The sequence below is a fragment of the Lemur catta genome, chromosome 4 (assembly GCF_020740605.2).
Source record: "Lemur catta isolate mLemCat1 chromosome 4, mLemCat1.pri, whole genome shotgun sequence".
NCBI classification, from domain to species: Eukaryota; Metazoa; Chordata; class Mammalia; order Primates; family Lemuridae; genus Lemur; species Lemur catta.
The window spans coordinates 106,407,378-106,425,722 of NC_059131.1; the positions used below are offsets into that span (position 1 = coordinate 106,407,378).

Consider the following 18,345-nt stretch of genomic DNA (forward strand, 5'->3'; position numbering starts at 1 on the left):
ATGATGACTCAACTCCAGGAAGGGCTATGCTGACATCTCAGGCGCAGTGGAACAGACTAAGAGATTAGTTACTTAACAAACTAAGAAATTCACTTACTGATCCTTCCTAGATCTTGGAGGAAAATAGTGATTTTATTTCATGTCATCTCATTCATATGAACTGACTTTGCAAATTCATCACTTTCTACCTCCTACCACAGACAGAGATGTAATTTGAGGTAAACCATGCCTCCTTGAACATACTTCTGTTTATAACGAGGAAAGTCAAACAGTCAATAGGCCGAATCATCACTCACCGTGTGTATTGATCTCGCTGACGCACTGTGGAAGCGACTTACAGTTCTGGTACTGGGGGAAGCTTTTCCTTGACCTGAGCCAAAGGCAGTCTCTGTGTGGTCTCCCCTGTTTAAGAAGGAGAATTGTTTTAGTCTGCATTTAGTTACTATCAATGCAAAAAGAGGCATGATATATTCTAACGTAGTAAGCATGGTGAGAGAAGCATGGCCTACGTCTAGGAAGGAGTGGGGCAGTTTCTACCGCTCGATGTCCTGCCTACAACTCTGACACTTCTAGCCCATTTCTCTCAACTGTTTCTTTCCCTTCATTCTTTTCCTCAACTTCTCACCCCATTTCCTGGACATAAAACCTAAAGCAAAATTAATGGGAGCAGCATAGAGAAAAAATTTCAAGTACAATGTCAAGTAGCAAGCAAAGAATCTTAGTTTGGAAACTGACTGCAAACATTTCGTTCTGTCACATTTTGTTGAAATATGTCCCTAAGGGGAATATTAATGATATCCTTGATTTCAGGGATAATTTTACCAAGAAGCAAAGTTACATATTAGATGAATTATAATCTGTCTTCCTGCTCTATGATTATGTGACTTTATAAAATTCTTCTAATATTATCTTCAGCTGACTTCAAGGTAGAAGATGAAACTTTATTTTCTACATTGTAGCAACTCTTTACATTCACCTGAAATCTGGGGTCTTGGTTTCCTCATTTTTATATTATATGTGGTTTTTGTTTCACAGACATCTCTGCTTTTGATACAAACTCCTGAACATGGGTGGAAATGAAATGACCTACAATTTAAAGAGAAGTTTGGGTAGTTGCTTCTTAAGAAGAGAAATCAGAAAGGAGGAATTAAGGCCAGGTGCAGTGACTCACGGCTGTAATCCTAGCACTCTGGGAAGGTGAGGCAGGGGGATTGCTTGAAGCCAGGGGTTGAAGACCACCCTGAGCAAGAGTGGGACCCCATCTCTACAAAAAAATAGAAAAATTAGCCAGGCATGGTGGCGCATGCCTGTAGTCCCAGCTACTCGGGAGGCTGAGGCAGGAGGATCGCTTGAGCCCAGGAGTTTGAGGTTGCTGTGAGCTATGTTGACACCACTGAGCTTCAGCCTGGGCAACAAAGCGACACTCTGTCTCCAAAAAAAAAAGGGGGGGTACTTAAGTGTATTCAAGAATATAATGCTTCTTGTCCATGAAGATGATCAAACACTGGTACAGGTTACTCAAATAGAAATGCCATGGAACCTTCTCTCAGAAATTTTTATTTTAATTAGAAAATTTCTTCTAATAACAAAAACTTTATTTGGGGGATTTAATTTTCCTCTGTTAAAGGCAAGCAAGGTTATTAGTTTTTTATATATTGGTGTATATGTCTATATATATGTTATGTATATACACTGTATATGCATATATATTAATCTATATACTGTATATATAATTTATGCTTATATACATATGTGCTATTTTGGTCCTTTTTTACATAATTGGTAGCATACCATATACATATGAATACTTAGTAATATATCTTAGAGATCTTTCCACATAAGCACCTTCTCGTTCCTTTTTACAACTCACTGGTATTTCATTGCGCAGACGTGTCATCGAATATTTAAGCAGTCTCCTCTTTAGATTGTGTCTAATCTTTTAATATTGCAAACACTCTAGCAATAAACATTGTACACAACTCATTTCTCTCTTGTATATCTGTAAGATAAATTCCTAGAAATAGATTTGCTCGCTCAAAGAGCTTGTCCGTTTGTAACTTTGATAGTTATTGCCAAATGACTTGTCATAGAAGTTGTACAAATTTACCCTCTGATGCATAACGTATGTGAGTAGCTATCGTGCTCTGCCAGAGAATGTGAGTCAAATTTCTGTATACTGCCAATCTTGTTGACTGAAAAATGGCATTTCAATAAATTAATTAAATGGCATTTCAGTATAGCTTTAATTTGCATTTGCACCAGAATGTAAGCTCCACAAGGACAAAGATCTTTGGTTGGTTCACTGCTGTATCTTCTGTACCCAGAAGGCCAATATTATTGGCACATAGTAGGCGCCGAAAAAATTGTTTTTGAAAGAATTTATTCTGAGTGAGACTGAGCGATCTTTCATATATTTAAAAGCCATTTGTATTTCCTTTTCTGTAAGTAGTCCATTCTCACCTTTTATCCATTTGTCTCCTGTGGCCTTTTCTTCATCAATTATTATAACAGAACCTCCTTATATGATAGGGATTTATCTGCTTATTTTTGATGAGCTGCAAATAATTTTCCCCATTGGTCACTTGTTTTTTTATCACTTAGCTTGTGATGGGTTTTGCTGTGTACACTTTTTCCACGTAGTCAGATTTATCAGACTCTTATCTGAGTTTTGTATCATGATTAGAAAAGTCGACTTAGCAGCTATAAATGAATTCTACTGTTGTTTCTTCCCTTACCTTTCTGGTTTCATGTTTCCATTAAAATCAAACAATAACTGCCTAAGATGACGGATACCCCAATTACCCTGATGTGATTAATTCACATTGTGTGCCTGTATCAAAACATCACATGCAACCTGTAAGGAGATACAACTATTATGTACCTATAATAATTAAGAATAAAAAGTAAATTAAAAAATAAAGCACAAAAAATAATAATAAATTTTTTAAATCATTGAGCCATTTGAAATTTACTCTAATGTTAGTGCAAGATCTGGATTAAGTTAACTTGTTGTCCTAAATGATTATTCAGTTACCCCAGCATCATTCATTAAGTAATCCTTCATTTTCCTACTGATTTGATATGCCATTTTCATCACTTACTAAAGTCCTGCACTTTCTCATTTTTCATTTGATGTGTTTATCTAGTTATGTACCAAAACCATGCTGGAATGACTACTTCTCTTTATTCTTCTATTTCAATTTTTTCCTGCCTATTATTGACAGTTTATTTTTATAGTAATATTTATATGTACTTGTTTATTTCAAAAATATTACATTTATTAGTATTTATTGAGGAAGAATTGACATTTTTATATGTTCATCTTCTTACTCGAGAACACGGCACACCTTTCCTGCCGCATAGGTCGTTTCAGTCCTGCAGGAACATTCTTCGGAAGTTTCTTCGGAAAGATCTTGTGCATTTCTTATTAAATTGATTCCTAGTTACTTTATCTTTTTGTAGTTGTTTTAAATGCAGTGTATCTTCTAGCTAGTTGTTTAAATATATGAATCCTATTGATTTTTTTAATATTAATGTGTACCCTGTCCCTTGCTGAATCTTTTAAAGATTTTTTTAGGGAATTATCTTAGATTTTCCACATATATAATTATAGTATCTGCAAAATAAGTGATCATTTTACCTATTCTTTTAAATTTTGAAAATTTGTATTTCTGTCTCTCAGCTGATTGTGTTGACTTGTACTTCCAGTATAATGGTAGATAAAGTGGCAATAGTGGACATCCTTGGAAATTTCTGGCTTTAGCTAGGCATGCTTTTAGTGTTTCTCTACTAAGCGTATTTCTGGGCTTTTTGTTTGTTTGAAACAAATATATTTTATCATGTTAAGGAAGTATATATTTATCTTATTTTTATTAGAAGTTTTAATGAAAAATGAACATTATATTTTGTCAAATGCGTTTTTAGCATCTATAGAGATAATCAAACCATTTTCCCCTTAGATCTATAAATATGATGAGTGACATAATAGATTTCCTAATGCTAAACTGTCCTTGTATTCCTGGAACGAGCCCCATTTGATCATGGTAGGGGTGCATGTGTGTGTGTGTGTGTGTACATACTATTTCAAAACCGTGCTACTGGATGCTTTTGCTAATATTTTGTTTGAGATTTTTACATGGATATACATAAATAAGATTGCTCAATGGTTTCATTTTAGACTCAACATTTCTTGGGTTTGAATATTACTATTAAGGTTTATTTCATAAATAGAATTAGGAAACATCCTTTGTTTCTTTGATCTTGCAACAGTTTAAATATCATTGGAAAAATCCATTTCTTAGAGATTGGTAAAATTCTTTTGGGAACTGCTCTTCCTGTTACTTTTTGAAGAATAACTAAAATATTTTTCTATTTCTTCTATACCAATTGATTTGTCTACATTCTCTTTCTTTTGGTGTCAGGTTTTATAAATTTTCCCAGAAAATTATTTATTTTAACTAAAGAGTTTAAAAATTAAGATAGTAACTTTAGGGAACAGGAATAGATAGGCCATGTCCAGCAGATAATGAGGACGCTTCAGTGAGTCTATGGAAATGCTAAAATCACCCTAAAGTTAGAATTTCTTCTTACACAGCATTTAGGCTTCTAAAGGGTAAATAACAAAACTTCCCCGACTGATTCGGGCACAGGCGAGAGGATGAGCCCTGAGACCGGTCTCCACCTGGCGCACCACCCCCCTGGCCTCTGTCTTCCACACACAGCCCTTGCACTCGAGCCCATGGCACCCTCGACTTTTCTTTCATTAAGCGCCCGCACATCTGTGGGGCCCAGGCTCACACCGCAAGTTCCTAGTAGTCTGTGACTTTTGTCCTTCTAAATCTGTGTTTCTCAAAGGGTGGTTGTGGTAGGCAGAATCCTAAGGTGGTCCTCAAGACGCCCACCCCTGGCGTGCACGCTCCGCTAATCTCCTCCCCTGGAGTATGAACAGGATGGGATCTCTTGCCTGTGATGCGGTTATATTAGAAGGCAAAGATGGAGAGATTTTACAGGTGTAATGAACATGCCAAATCAATGAAAAGGGAGACTACCTTCAATGGGCCTGACTTAAAGAGGTAAAAGCCCTTAAAAGAGAGACTAGGCCCTCCCCGAGGCCAGAGAGATTCTTGCTGGGTTTAAAGACTCACACAGGAGTGTCGTGAACTGCCTGTGCAGGCCCCATGCAGGCCGCGTCTGCTGCCCGGCCTCCGACAGCCAGCCAGCGAGAAGCCAAGGCCCTTGGTGTCCAGACCTAAGGAAATGAATTCTGCCACCACCCGGAATGAGCTTGCAAGCAGAGCTTCCAGATGAGAATGCAGCCCAAGTGACATCTTTGATTTCAGCCTCATGGGACCCAGAGCAGAGGATCCCAGACTTCTGACCAATAGACACTGTGAGATAACAAATGCCACTAAGTTTGTGGTAACTGGTTCTACAACAACAGAAAGCTAATAGAGTGATGGACAGGCCCTTGGCCTGAAAATCACCAGAGGTAGTAAGTATTGAAAATGCAGGTTTCTGGGTCCTGTCCCAGATCTGTTGAATCAGAATCTCCCTTCGTAGAGGCCAGGGAGCCTGAAATGTTATAGACATCCCACTGATTCTGATGCACATTAAAGCTTCGGAATGAACTTGCCATGCAAATAATTGTTCAGACAATCTTTGACACGCACCTTATAACCCAGAATCTGAGATTTGGAGATCGTCCTTTTTAAAGGTTAAAATACCAGAAGAGCCCACTCACGAAACTAATTATCAAAGGAAATTAACAGGGTTCTTTTGGTTGGAAAGTGAAACCACTCATCATTTGCTTATTCATTTGGTTTGCTCGCGTTTTACGGCATAATATAACTGCAATTTACTATGGCAAGCGATTACCTGTCAAAATGATGGCTATTCTGAAGTAATTCTCTAGTGCTGCGTTATTTCCAGTTTCTCTTGGTATCCAAAGTCATGTAACTTACATGGTAATAGCAAAACTTCTAAAAAATTGATTAAAAGGCAAAAATGTAGGATATATGTCATTTTAATATCTTCTTCAGAATAGCTAAACAGCTAGAATCTATTTCTACACTGGGAAACAGAGTTTCTTTCAAATAATATTAATTCACTAACACTGGTTAAGGCAGAAGGAACAGTCAGAAATCTTTTAAAACTTCACAAGAGTCTTTTCACAAATTTGTCAAATCTCTGAACCAAACATATCTATGACCTTTTTTTCCAGAAACCTCAGAAGAGCCTAAAAAATTAAAAAGAATTCCAGTCTGAATTTGACCCAGCAGAATTTAGTGAACAAAATGGATTTCCAGGAATAGAAACTTTGGTTAAAAATAAAACTCCATGCCTTATGTTCTCAAATAAAGCCCCTATCACACTGTCCATGACGATGTCCAGGGTGCCCTCTGATGCTGGTTTCTTCTTCTTCTTCTTCTTTTTTTAAAGATTTCTATTGCTTTTCAAAGGTTCTTCATACCATGATATGTGGTATCTAACCTCAATTCATCTTTCCAAAGTAACTTTTGATTCCCACCGAATAATGGAAACTTTCAGGGTGTTTTCACCACTTTGGTTCTGATGATTTTCATGTCAAAGACAAGGTCCATCCTCCACCATGGGGGCACATCTAAAACGTCCTCACCCTAGCCAGCCTCCCTCGGCCACTATGGGAATTTGCCCCTTCAGTTTTTTATGTTCTTATTTTTGAAACTGCTTGTTCAGCTACATTTTACTTGGTTATTAAATTGGAAAGCAGAAAATAGCTAAAAAGAAAACAAAATAAGGAGTAAATAGGTTTAGGTGATCATACCACATGTGTCTCTCTGTGCCCTCCACTTCTCCAACAGGGGACTTACCCGACTTTGTTGTATTATGATTACTCATCTGTCTGCCTCCTTGGGTAGAAAGATTGTGTTTCATGCACTGTTTCATTCCTCAGAACCCATCTTAAAGCATGACCCCACACTAGGTGCCCAATAAATATGTGCTGAATGATTGAAAGAATGTCATTCAACTCCTCTTTTAGCGCCTCAATTTTCTCAATAACCGGGCACAGGTCCAGGCAGTACAAGGAGGCATCTCCGGAGTGCCACCTAGGAATTTGAGAGTAAGGAAAATACACGGCCCTCTGAGAGTTAATGATAAAACCAATGTATGATCACAGCACAAACTCACAAAGTCATCTTCAAAAAAAATTATTCCCAATCCCAAACGTGTTAAATCTTAAAAGAGCTATGTTAAATGAGCCAGTCTACCCCTAAAGTGGGGAAGAAGGTCTCACGCTATCTGGCAAAGGAACCCATTTTAAACCCCACAAGACACCTCTTGTCTGTGGTTTGCCTTCCCACATGGCTCTGTCTGTCTAAGGCAGAGAATACACGTGTCGGCTGGCAGAAGCATTTGGGCCGGTGTTTCTCTCAATGGGATCACTCTTTGTGAATTAATACATTGGCCTTCAGAGTTTGTAAACCTGTTGGTGTGAGCTGAGTTATACAATGGATCCTTCATAACGGGCTGCATTGTAGGGGCTAGGCCCACGGCCATAAAGGAAAGCACTGGACCAGGCAAACTCACGGCCACGAGGCACCTGTGCGGCCCGTGGGAGGCAGAGGCCAGGCGGCCGATGCTGGCAGGGCCCGGCCGCGCCCCCTGCTCTCTGTCCTGAGTTTTGGCAGTGGGCACCGACGCCTGCACTGCTGAGATCACGTCCCTGCGCTTCTGGCAAAACAGTGTGGCTGCCTTGAGGCTAAAAGGAGGAAAATAAAGGTAAGGATAAAATGAGGTGAGAAAGGTGAATTTTTATATACTTTGAAAAATAGCAAGCATTACCAAGTACGAAACAGGATATTTTTACCAGCATCTTTTTAAGCCCTCTCAAGGGGTCTGCTTGGAATTTAGTGAGACCCACAGGTGTGCACAGCTGGTAGGGCTTTGGAAATAAGGCCCCCAGTTCTCCCGTCCTCTCCTTCGGACTTGGGCAGATTCAGCCGCCATGACTCTTCGTGGAAACTGCAGTAATGAATGTCTAAACTGTTGCCCACAGAGTACTTGGTTTCCTCACAAGAGCTTCTCCAAAAATGGAGGAATTCAGGTTACCTTCACAGATTACGTTGGTCAATACAGCTGTAGAAATTTCCAGACCATTTGGTGATTCTTATTCAGTTCTCCAATCTGGCTTTAAAAAACCTTCCACTCTTAATTATTTCTTCATATTGCCACAGGAATTTAGAACTGCTATGTATCATTCTGACGCTTTCATCACACAAAAACCCTGGCACTTTCGTGCAAGCCCAAGATACCTAGCAGCCTTTTAGGGCCAACAGAATCAATTATGGCAGCTTAAAATAGATTTTATTATTCAAGGTTCCAACTCCCTACTATGTCCAAAGCTCCATCTGTTATTAACAATGCTCCTAAAACTACTCATCTGCTCCAAATCTGGTCATTGTGAAAATCAAATGAGGATGGAAAATAAATGACTGCAAAATTATCTAGAATTAACAATTGAAGAGACAAAGAAAAAAATAATAAAAAAATTCCTTGAACTGGCGTCTGCCAATATTCTGAGCCATTGACTTAGTTCCTGGTTAATTCATACTGCAGGTATCCTTAAAACTACTCCAAGGAATAAAACTGATGAAGTGTTTAACCATTTTCTTTTTTATTCTTTTGGATAGGCATTATCAAAAGTTATAATTTAGGGAGGAAAAGCATTTGAAAGGTCTTTGTAAGACAGCAGCAGCTGTTCTTTCAACATAGTCAATGTAGAATTGTATTTGCCTGGCAAATATTTACTGGATACCTACTATGTGCCATATATACGCACTACACTATGAGCTGGGGACGCAGTGATGAGTGTCATCAGACAGTGTCCTTGACCTCAAGCAGCTAACTGGCTCATGGGAGAGGCATCAATCAAATAACACAAAAATGTAAACTAGCGACAGGGGTGATGGCTACAAAGAGAGATTTGCAGTGTTGCAAGGGTGTGTAATGAGGTGCATTGCCTGTCCAGGAGGTCCGAGATGACCTTCTCTGAGGAAGTGTCAGTTAAGCTAAGCTCAGAAGGGAACGGTTGGAGTTAACCAGACAAAGTCAGGGTGGGAGGAGGGAGGTTTCTAGGGAGTCATGGGGGAGGCAGGATGGTCCAGGCAGGGACACTCTGTATAAGGACAGAGGAGATGCGTATGTGCATGTGTTTTATCATCACTTCTTCCAGACCTGGCATAAATGGCTGTCACATAAAGGCATTCAGTGAATGAACAGAATAAATCATCCTATTCTCCCTATAGAGTCTTCACACTGGTGAATTTTTCCTGCAAAGAGAACTATCCTCTTCATTTTGAACCATTCTGTAACCAAGCAGATGGCTGGTAACCTTTCTTATTTTATGAACTCAAATCTGTATTTTAAGAATCATAAATATGATAGTGCAGCGAGTAAAAATTAAATTTTCATGTTATCTTGCTTCATTGCAGGACATCTGGCACCTGTAATTTATCTCCTCTTCTGCAGGAAATTGAAACCTGCTTAGTCTCTGTTATGCTGGCCATATAAACATGTTGCAAATTATAATTTTACATTGCCATTAGTTTTATTTTGGGGTAAAATAAATTATTGGGTCATCCACTTCTTTTTGACATTTAGTAATTTTCTTTCACAATAAAATTTCATATTCTTTTGTTTCATGTTTCCTGAGAACCCACTCACATTAACTGCAAAATATATTTCAGCCAATGCTGAAATGTTTCTTTGCAGATGACTCACATTGTCACACAGCTCCTACAACCTTACACAGAGAAGACGCTTCATCTCAGTTTCCAGTGTTACGTGTAAAGGAGCAAGAGGAGTTTTGATCTGTGGCTTAAACCAGCAGATCCCAGTTCACTATTGCCATTAAATGGTGTGCTAGAAAGTGCATCCATTGCACAAAGCTGAGTTTGAACCCTGACTCTGGTAGGAACCAAGCTGTGAAACAGTTGCTTAAACTCTCTTAGCTTCAGTTTTCTCATCAGGAAAAAAGTGAAGTTCTTATGAAATTACATGAAATGTGTGTGAAAGCACATTGCCTATGGAAGGTGCTTGGTGAAACATCGGGTTCCCTCTCCTAAGGCAAGCAGGGGCAGAATCTCCTTGACTACACTGGAAGCTCTGTCAGGGCAGGGACCACGCCCAGGGTGTGCGCCACTGTAGCGCCAGAGCTTAGCATAGCGGTTGGCCCATAGTCAGGGTTCGATACACTATAGTTGAATATTTAAAGGTGAAGAATTTCAAGTTTTAAAGATTTCGCTCTTTTTAATGGAGAATAGAGGGGAGATAAGAAATGACCCTTTCGTGGAGGCATGCAGCAGGAGTGAGTGGGAGCTTCGATTCCAGAAACCTGATGTTATAGATACTTATTTATTGACTGTCCACCATGAGGACATGTCAGGGGTGATCTCAAGTATGCAGAAAGCCAGAGGGTCAGACGTTCCCTCTCCCTGCTTCCCGGCACCCAGAGCACCACGCTGTGGGCCACACTCAGTCAGCCAGATGCTCCTCCTCGGGCCGCGCGGTCCCAGGGAGAGACGCAAAGCGCAGGCAAAGAGCAGCCCGGGCAGCTCGCAGCGAACATCCGACGGAGGTGACGCCAGCAGGGCCTTGCAGGGCCACGCGCACCAAACCGTTCCTGTTTTACCACTCGGACTGTATTTTTGGCTTCTGGCCCCCTTCAGTGCCTGTTTAGTTTCCAAGTTCAGATTCCCTAGCCTGCCTGTTGCTTTTATGGGCTACCTACCAGTTTTCCAATAAATTTCCCCTCTGTAGTCAATCAAGTTGGTTTCTGTCGTTTGTGTCCAATGATTCAGAGGTTCTAGTCCACTCCTCCTGCCCCTGGCCCTGGCCCTGGTTTCCCAACATGGTCGACCCATTAAGCACTCTTTCTAGGGCTACATTTTTTTTTTTTTTTTTTGAGACAGAGTCTCGCTCTGTTGCCCGGGCTAGAGTGAGTGCTGTGGCATCAGCCTAGCTCACAGCAACCTCAGACTCCTGGGCTTAAGCAATCCTCCTGCCTCAGCCTCCCGAGTAGCTGGGACTACAGGCATGAGCCACCATGCCCGGCTAATTTTTTTGTATATATATTTTTAGTTGGCCAGATAATTTCTTTCTATTTTTAGTAGAGACGGGGTCTCACTCTTGCTCAGGCTGGTCTCGAACTCCTGACCTTGAGCAATCCACCCGCCTCGGCCTCCCAGAGCTAGGATTACAGGCGTGAGCCACCGCGCCCGGCCTCTAGGGGTACATTTTAAAGTCGCTGTACATAGTTCTCAAATCTTTTAAGACGGCATTATTCTTAGACATCCTTTGCAATTTCACAGTGTGCTACACATTCTTCAATGGGGTGGAATTAGGTTCCCTGCAGTGACTTTGTCTCTTCATTTCCCAAACCTCATCTGCTCCTTTTACTCTATATGCATTTCCTTTCAGGACTTGTGATATTTAATAAGCTTTTACTGGCGTGAACCATGTGCCAGGTACCGTGCTAGGGACAAGGATCCAAAGACGACTAAGGCAGAGTCAGTACCTGTGGGAAGATAATAGCTGAACAAGTAAGAAGTAAAGTGGATTAATGCCCCGACAGGGAACACAAGCTCTCACACCTCTCGAAGCAAGAAGGAAAATGTTAGAGACATATAAAAGGCTGGGATTTGATTCTGTATGACATCTCTTCCTATAGCAATGAGACACATTTATTCTACCAGTGTTCGCTGTGCCCCTAATATGGGCCAGGCAGAATGCGAAGACAGCGTCCTGGTAATCTCTCCTTATTCTCCCCTGGAGGGTGAATAAACTTCTTTTGGAGAGGGTGAGCCTGTCTATGTCTCTGTGTATGTGTGTAAGGGCACTGAACTTCGCAACACGTGAACAACTGGAGAGGCACTCCGGAGTGTCTGGCTGGGGCGAGCAAGCTGCTCTGTGGAAGGCCACACGCAGTCGCTAGGCTTTGAACGACATCTTTCTTTACCCGTGTTCCCGCCTCTCCAGAGAAGCCTGCGGGCATTCTCCGCACCCTCGCTGCCGCCCTGTCCACCACTGCAAAGAGAGGCCTGAAAACCGGCACCCGAGGGAGACGTGGTTTCCTTCCATTGCTCTCTCAGAAAGAGCAACTTATGATAGGGAGGGGAAAGATTGCATTTAGGTTAAAGGAAAATAAATAAGAAAGAATCTGCAATCTGCCTCTTCCCCCCTTTACCATGCTAAGCCTCAAAGCATTCTTGGTTTTAAAAAAAGGCCTTCACCCCTCGGCTGGCACTAAACACTGATATGATATAGCTGGTGATAAAGCCCGAGGATTCTTAGTGAGGGCTGTCAAAGGGAAAGGGTGGCTGAGACAGGTTTCTTCCGTGAATGAAAATCACAGGCTCATAAAGGCAACCTGTGAGGTTAGTCTTGTGGTTAACCAGCGCCTAAAATTTGTGATTCCCTCGATTAGATGGGTTGACAGGGGAGCTATTGACTTTTTCTCAGACAAGACTGCAGTGCTCAAAATTATGACTTGAAAACAGAAATGACCAGGATTCCGAAGGCAACCATAAAGCCCAACAGAACTGTGTTGAAATATTCCTGGAGTTTGGGCATTTGTACTAAATAAGAAGAAAATCCTATTTTCTCCTTTTAAAAATTGATTTTTCCATTTAAAACAACTTCGTAGCTTTTATTAATCAAACAAATTTTCATCGACCACACAAAATTTCCAGCTACTTACTCCCCATTTAACTGGCGTCAAATGATTATTTAACCAACGCTTGTTATCAGCCGGAGCATAACCATTTTACTAATAACACTGAGTAGAAGGTCTAAATTTTTAAAAATTGAGCTCTCTAGGTACACCCAATCTAATTTTTTCTCAAGCAAGGAGTCTGATTACCAGCAATTTAAGTAGCTAGCGAGGGCCTAAGTGCAAAGTCCCCAGCGAGAGTCTGTGCAGTCTCTCTGCGGCTGCCGCTGCGGCTGTGGGGGCACGGGGACTTTGCCCCGTGTCCTTTCGTTTCTGAAAGCTGTTTACACACTAGACTTGAGGCCTCCTTTCTTTTCTGACATCGCACAGAGTACGAAGGGGCCTTGGCACTGGCGGGCACAGGAGCTGTAGTAATGTCACACGTAACTCTGTGGTTTCCAGAGTCCAGGATATTGTTTCTCTTCGATGAAGAACAGACTTTGTCCATTTCACATTCTCCCTCTCTTTTTTTTAAATGTGATTTGACAGCTTGGATTCAAAAGGAGGCTTCACAGTTAGAAGAAAGAGATTGAACCACAGCATCTGTGCCAACAGCCCCCTTAGCTGCTCTAATTAGGATTCCCTTATTCCATTTCTCCTTCTCAGGAGAGGACAGGGGGCTTTTTAATTGGGGCTATTAGAAGTTCTCTTGACACAATGATACCCTCTGCTAAGTGAAGGCTTCAGTGAAAGCCATATCGACTCTGCAATTACCTCTTGCAATTCCGAGGAATAATGGTAACCTGTCTCATTTAAAAATAAATCTGAGGCTTATTCCTTACTGCTTTCTCTCCTCTGCCTACTCACATGAATTTCTTCTTGCCAAGTAAGCAAACTTTCCGTTATTGGAGGAGGTCGTGTTGATCGTGACCGTCCCCTGATGACAAGACACATTAAACTGGATTTCATGTGCCCACAGCTCCTTTGCTCAGATGCCAGGCTAACCTAAATGAGTTCAGATCTCAGACCTTCAGCTGCCTCTGGAACAAAGCGGTGCCGCCCTGGGGCCTCCGGAGCGCTGTTCCCTGTGCAGCCACGGAGCTCACCTGAGATAACCCGCACCATCAGCACCCTCAGCTCCTCAGAATCACTTCCTCGCAGGAGAACAGACGTAGCTTTGTATTTATGACCTATTCCCAGAAAAGAAATTAAATATTTAGATGCTAAACAAGCACATTTTTAATATATATTCCCCACATTAGTTCGAAGGATTACCAAGAAGAATGGGCCATTTACAACAAGATGTGGAGTAATGGACACTAAGAGCTTTTCCTTATTATTTTCCATTAACAAAGTCAGTTTCTTTCTAACACCAGTGGCTTCTCCACAACCATAATGCCATTATGCCATTTCTCTAATGGAGAGCATTAGCTCTATGTACAGAGAAGTACATTATTTACATTATTGTATGCATAGATACGAGGTACGGAATATTTAATGTGTATTTAATATTCAGTAATATATAATGTCCTAACTGATGTGAAATTTTTCATTACTTTATGTGCTTGGATTGCAAGGCAAGCTTTTAAAAGATGTTAAGTCTGTTATTTGGGGAAATGTTCATAAGAGTTTAACGTGACTCTCCACTACTGGTCTCTTTCTAGACATTTTTTCTAGCTCACGTCTCTTTCCTAACATGTATTCACATGGGAAAATTGGTCAAGAAACTCAGAACAATGCACTATTTACAAATAACACACATTTATTTTAAATAATTTAATTTGCAGAACTATAAAGACTCTGGGTCTTAGTTCTGACATTTTACTAGTTGTATCACTTTAGATAAAACACTTAACCTGAGTCTCAGGGATGGGGGTTTTCCTCTATAAAATGAAAATAATAGCATATACTCTATGTACTTTAATAATTAGTGAAAATGGTTACACAAATATACAGTATTGATGATGTTATTAATCACTGCATTAAGGGCTTTATTACTAAAGTATCAATGACAAGACAATATGAAACTGCCTTCACAATTACCTGCAACAAATACGTAGTGGAAAGGATCAATGGCAGCTTTACCCAGACCTGGAGCCGCGCCTGCTGGAACAGCCACCAGCCCTGCCGGCAAAGCCCAGGGCACACTTGGGAGACAACACAGCTGCCACCACACTGCTGTCCTTTATGGAAAACTAATTATGCACTAGACACTGTGTTCACGTTCTTGAGTAATCTCTTTATTTCAATCCTTACCTCAATCCTGTGTGGTAGTAGCGATTATCCTTGTTTTACAGAGGAGAAAAGGGATGGGCAGATACGGTAATTTGCTCCATATCACATAGCTAGTTAGTGGTAGTAACAGGACTCTAACGTAAGTCCATGAGTCTTCAAAGCCTATTCTCATAGTGATACATTTTATACTGTCTGTAAGAGATCAACTGTTCATACTATGAACTGTCCATCGGGCCTGGTGTTCAGCCAGTATATGCACAGGCACACCAGCAGAGCCGTTATGTGCAGGGGTCAACACAGTAGTGCCATGCCTGTAGTTTACAATCAGGGTCCATCCTGATAGGTGGGTACCTGCGTCACACTAGTTAGATATTTTTGATGTTACTCCTACTGTCCCAATTTCCAATTATTCCTTTTAGTTCTGCCCTGCTGCAAATCTACTGACAGCCTCACCCTTGCTAAGGATTGACTCTGGCTCATACTCCTCACCTACAACCACGGCATTCAAGATCTCCAACTTGGAAATTCTTTCTCACCACTTCCTGTTCTTCCACCTCTCTCTGCCCTCACATCTGCTAAGCCCCTGCTCACCCTGCAGCCGCAGCTTCTTCCTGCTCACCCGGCTTTCCTCCCTCCTACTCACTTGTCTGAGCAGAAGACAGACACATGAAGCTCCTTGAATGCCAGAGCTGTGGCTTACACTTTTATTCCTGAATTACCTAGATCGCCACTTACACACAGTAGGTGCACAATAAATGCTAAATTGAACTAAAAAAGAAATTAAATCCATAGAGAAGATTAGGAGATCCTTAACACTAAATGGTTTATCCTGAACAACGGATTTATTTCTCAATACTTACTCTGCCACTTCTGCACTCTCCTGTGGCCTTCGAGTATTTTGTGGAAAATGAGGATGATCAAAAATATAAAAACTAATAAAACTAAAACATACCAAGTGATCTTCATGGAACAAATGACATCTGTAAAGAAAAAAATACTATAAAAATACAATAAAATTATGTAACCGGTAAGAGGCAAAGTGGTGGTGTAGCTGAGTTCTACTATATATTCTGCCCTGAGCTGAAAGCCGACTATGTAACCGTCCCTATGACAGGGTCACTTGCTCTCCCGAATTCTTTTTTGATGTATTAAATGAGGAAACTTGACCAGGTAGCTTCCAGGGACCTGTTTAGTTCCAAATGATTGGATTAATTCCACTTGCAGGTTGTACTGATATTAGTTTCACTATCATTGCCGTCACTAAGGCAAGACCACAGCACAACAGAGTCCCAGAACCAGAGCCATTTGTCACTAACAATTTGGCCCTAGACCAAGCAGCCCAAAAATATGTCCTCCAATCATAAAAGATGCAGTGAGTACAAAGAGGATGGGGAGGAAAGAGGAGGGCAGGCAAAGACAAAGGACTGGACTGACACATGCAAGTGACCAGGGCAGAGGAATAACCAGACCCCCTTTCCACAGGGTCATGGGCAGTGCACTGGCTTGCATGACAATGATCACATAGTGCATGCATTAATTAAACATAATTGCCCTGGCCTAAATTTAATAAGAATACAGGTATAAACTTGTTCATTCGGATGATAGTGAGGCAACATGGGAAGGACGGTCACCATCCATCAGTAGCTCAGCACAGTGTCCCTCGGTTCCGTGAAAACACACTGGCTAGCAAACCCAGTGAGCAGTTAGTTAAACAAGGGTGACTTCATCATGTCCAACACACAACTGTCTACTGACTTCCTAAGCCACCCTGTGGACCCTCTTCCCTGCATACAGAACACGGCTAGTACTTATTCAACGTAGCGGAATATGTAACTGGTTTATACCCTTGGATGACTGCCTCTGAGGCACTGGTGATCTGGGTATTTCCTTCACAGGAGCCCAGATGTGCACTAACTAGGCATTCAACATTGATTTAGAGAAGAGGCTGAATGGAGAAAGGGCAGAGCTTGACTGGGATGGCAGCACTCAGTCTCCTTAAGATCATTCCATGCTATTCTGCTGCCAAGCTTACATTCTTTACTCAGCAATATAAAAGCAGGCAGCTAGTTGGACTCAGAGGCTCACACCTATAATCCCAGAACTTTGGGAGCCCAGGTGGGAGACTTTTGAGGCCAGGAGTTCAAGACCAGCCTGGAAGGAATAAGCAAGACCCCATCTCTACAAAAATAAAAATTAAAAAATTAGCTGGGCATGGTGGTACATGCCTGTAGTCCCAACTGCTCAGGAAGCTGAAGCAGGAGGATCACTTGAACGCAAGAGTTCAAAGCTGCAGTGAGCTATGATTGTGCCACTGCACTCCAGCCGGGGCAACAGAGCAACATCCTATCTCGAAAAAAAAAAAAAGCATGCAATTAAATGGCAGAGACCATTGGTAGTGCTAACAAGAGCCAAAGTGGGCCCAACGACCAAGGTGTCACTGAACACTGATAAAACTATGAAAAAAGAACCACGCAGTCACCAAATTCATATTGCAGTGGCAGAACATGCATGATTAGGACTGACCAGTGCAGCCACCATCGCACCCGCAGGAACTCAGAAGCGTCATCTCCCATGTCACAGGCTGCCCACCCACTTCTGCAGCCTTCTGGGAAAAAATCTAAAGGGGTAGTTCAAATTATTGTTTCAGAGTGAATTTACCAGACTGGACTAAATTTAGTTTCACCTCCTAATGGAGAGGGCTTTTTTAAAGGAGACCAAGTTAGTCTTTAGATTGCAGAGTAAACTATGAATAAATCTTTAGCCTACACATAGCAAAATGGATATGCTTTTTCCAGAACACAAGAGTATGTATTTGTGTGTCACTGCTATCTTTCTGAGTTGTCGATGCCCAAAAGCGGTTAACTGTCATTTCATTCGGAATCTAGAATTTATGAATTTTTGTCATTAACACAAGGAAACTCTTAAAATCATAAGTACAGAAGTGCTCATTTTCTCTTTGTTTTAGAAAAATATAAAAAGCAATTAAATAAATCCATTTAATTGAAAACGTTAAAACATTGAAAAAATGTTTTTCATGTCTATAATCCAAACCTCTTTATCTTTCAGATTTCATTATAGTTACTTTCTCTAATCCACCTTCCAGCCTCACTTCTGAACCAGAGAGAACAGACCTCTTGGTTCACGTCTTCTTAGATCCTCTTCCATATCCTCCCCCCAACAGAAACGCACCTTGAAATAACCTTCAATTGCAGAGGCTATAGGACCTTAGGGCAAACTAACTCACAGGAGAAATGTCTTTGAAGTCATAGTTTACTTTAAAAGTACATATACATTACATATTTCTGTTTCCTTTAAAATAAATGTAGTATTTTTAAAAGAATTACCTTTAAAATAATTAAAGTTTTAGATTAAGCATTCTAAAGCAATCTGAAAGACTCCCCTATGTCTGGAAGACCGAAGGC

General features: G+C 41.0%; 1 protein-coding gene across 2 annotated transcripts in view; it reads right to left on the minus strand.

The window, feature by feature from the left end:
* TMEM156 (transmembrane protein 156) overlaps positions 1–18,345 on the minus strand; it is a 47,099-nt gene that overhangs the window by 5,852 nt on the left and 22,902 nt on the right. For both annotated transcript variants that reach the window (XM_045550530.1, XM_045550529.1), the window contains 3 exons: positions 15,784–15,903; positions 13,795–13,878; positions 297–402 (listed from right to left, as the gene is read on the minus strand). In XM_045550530.1, the coding sequence (XP_045406486.1) occupies positions 335–402; positions 13,795–13,878; positions 15,784–15,903 (272 nt within the window). In that variant the 3' untranslated portion in view covers positions 297–334. The remainder of the gene's footprint in view (positions 1–296; positions 403–13,794; positions 13,879–15,783; positions 15,904–18,345) is intronic.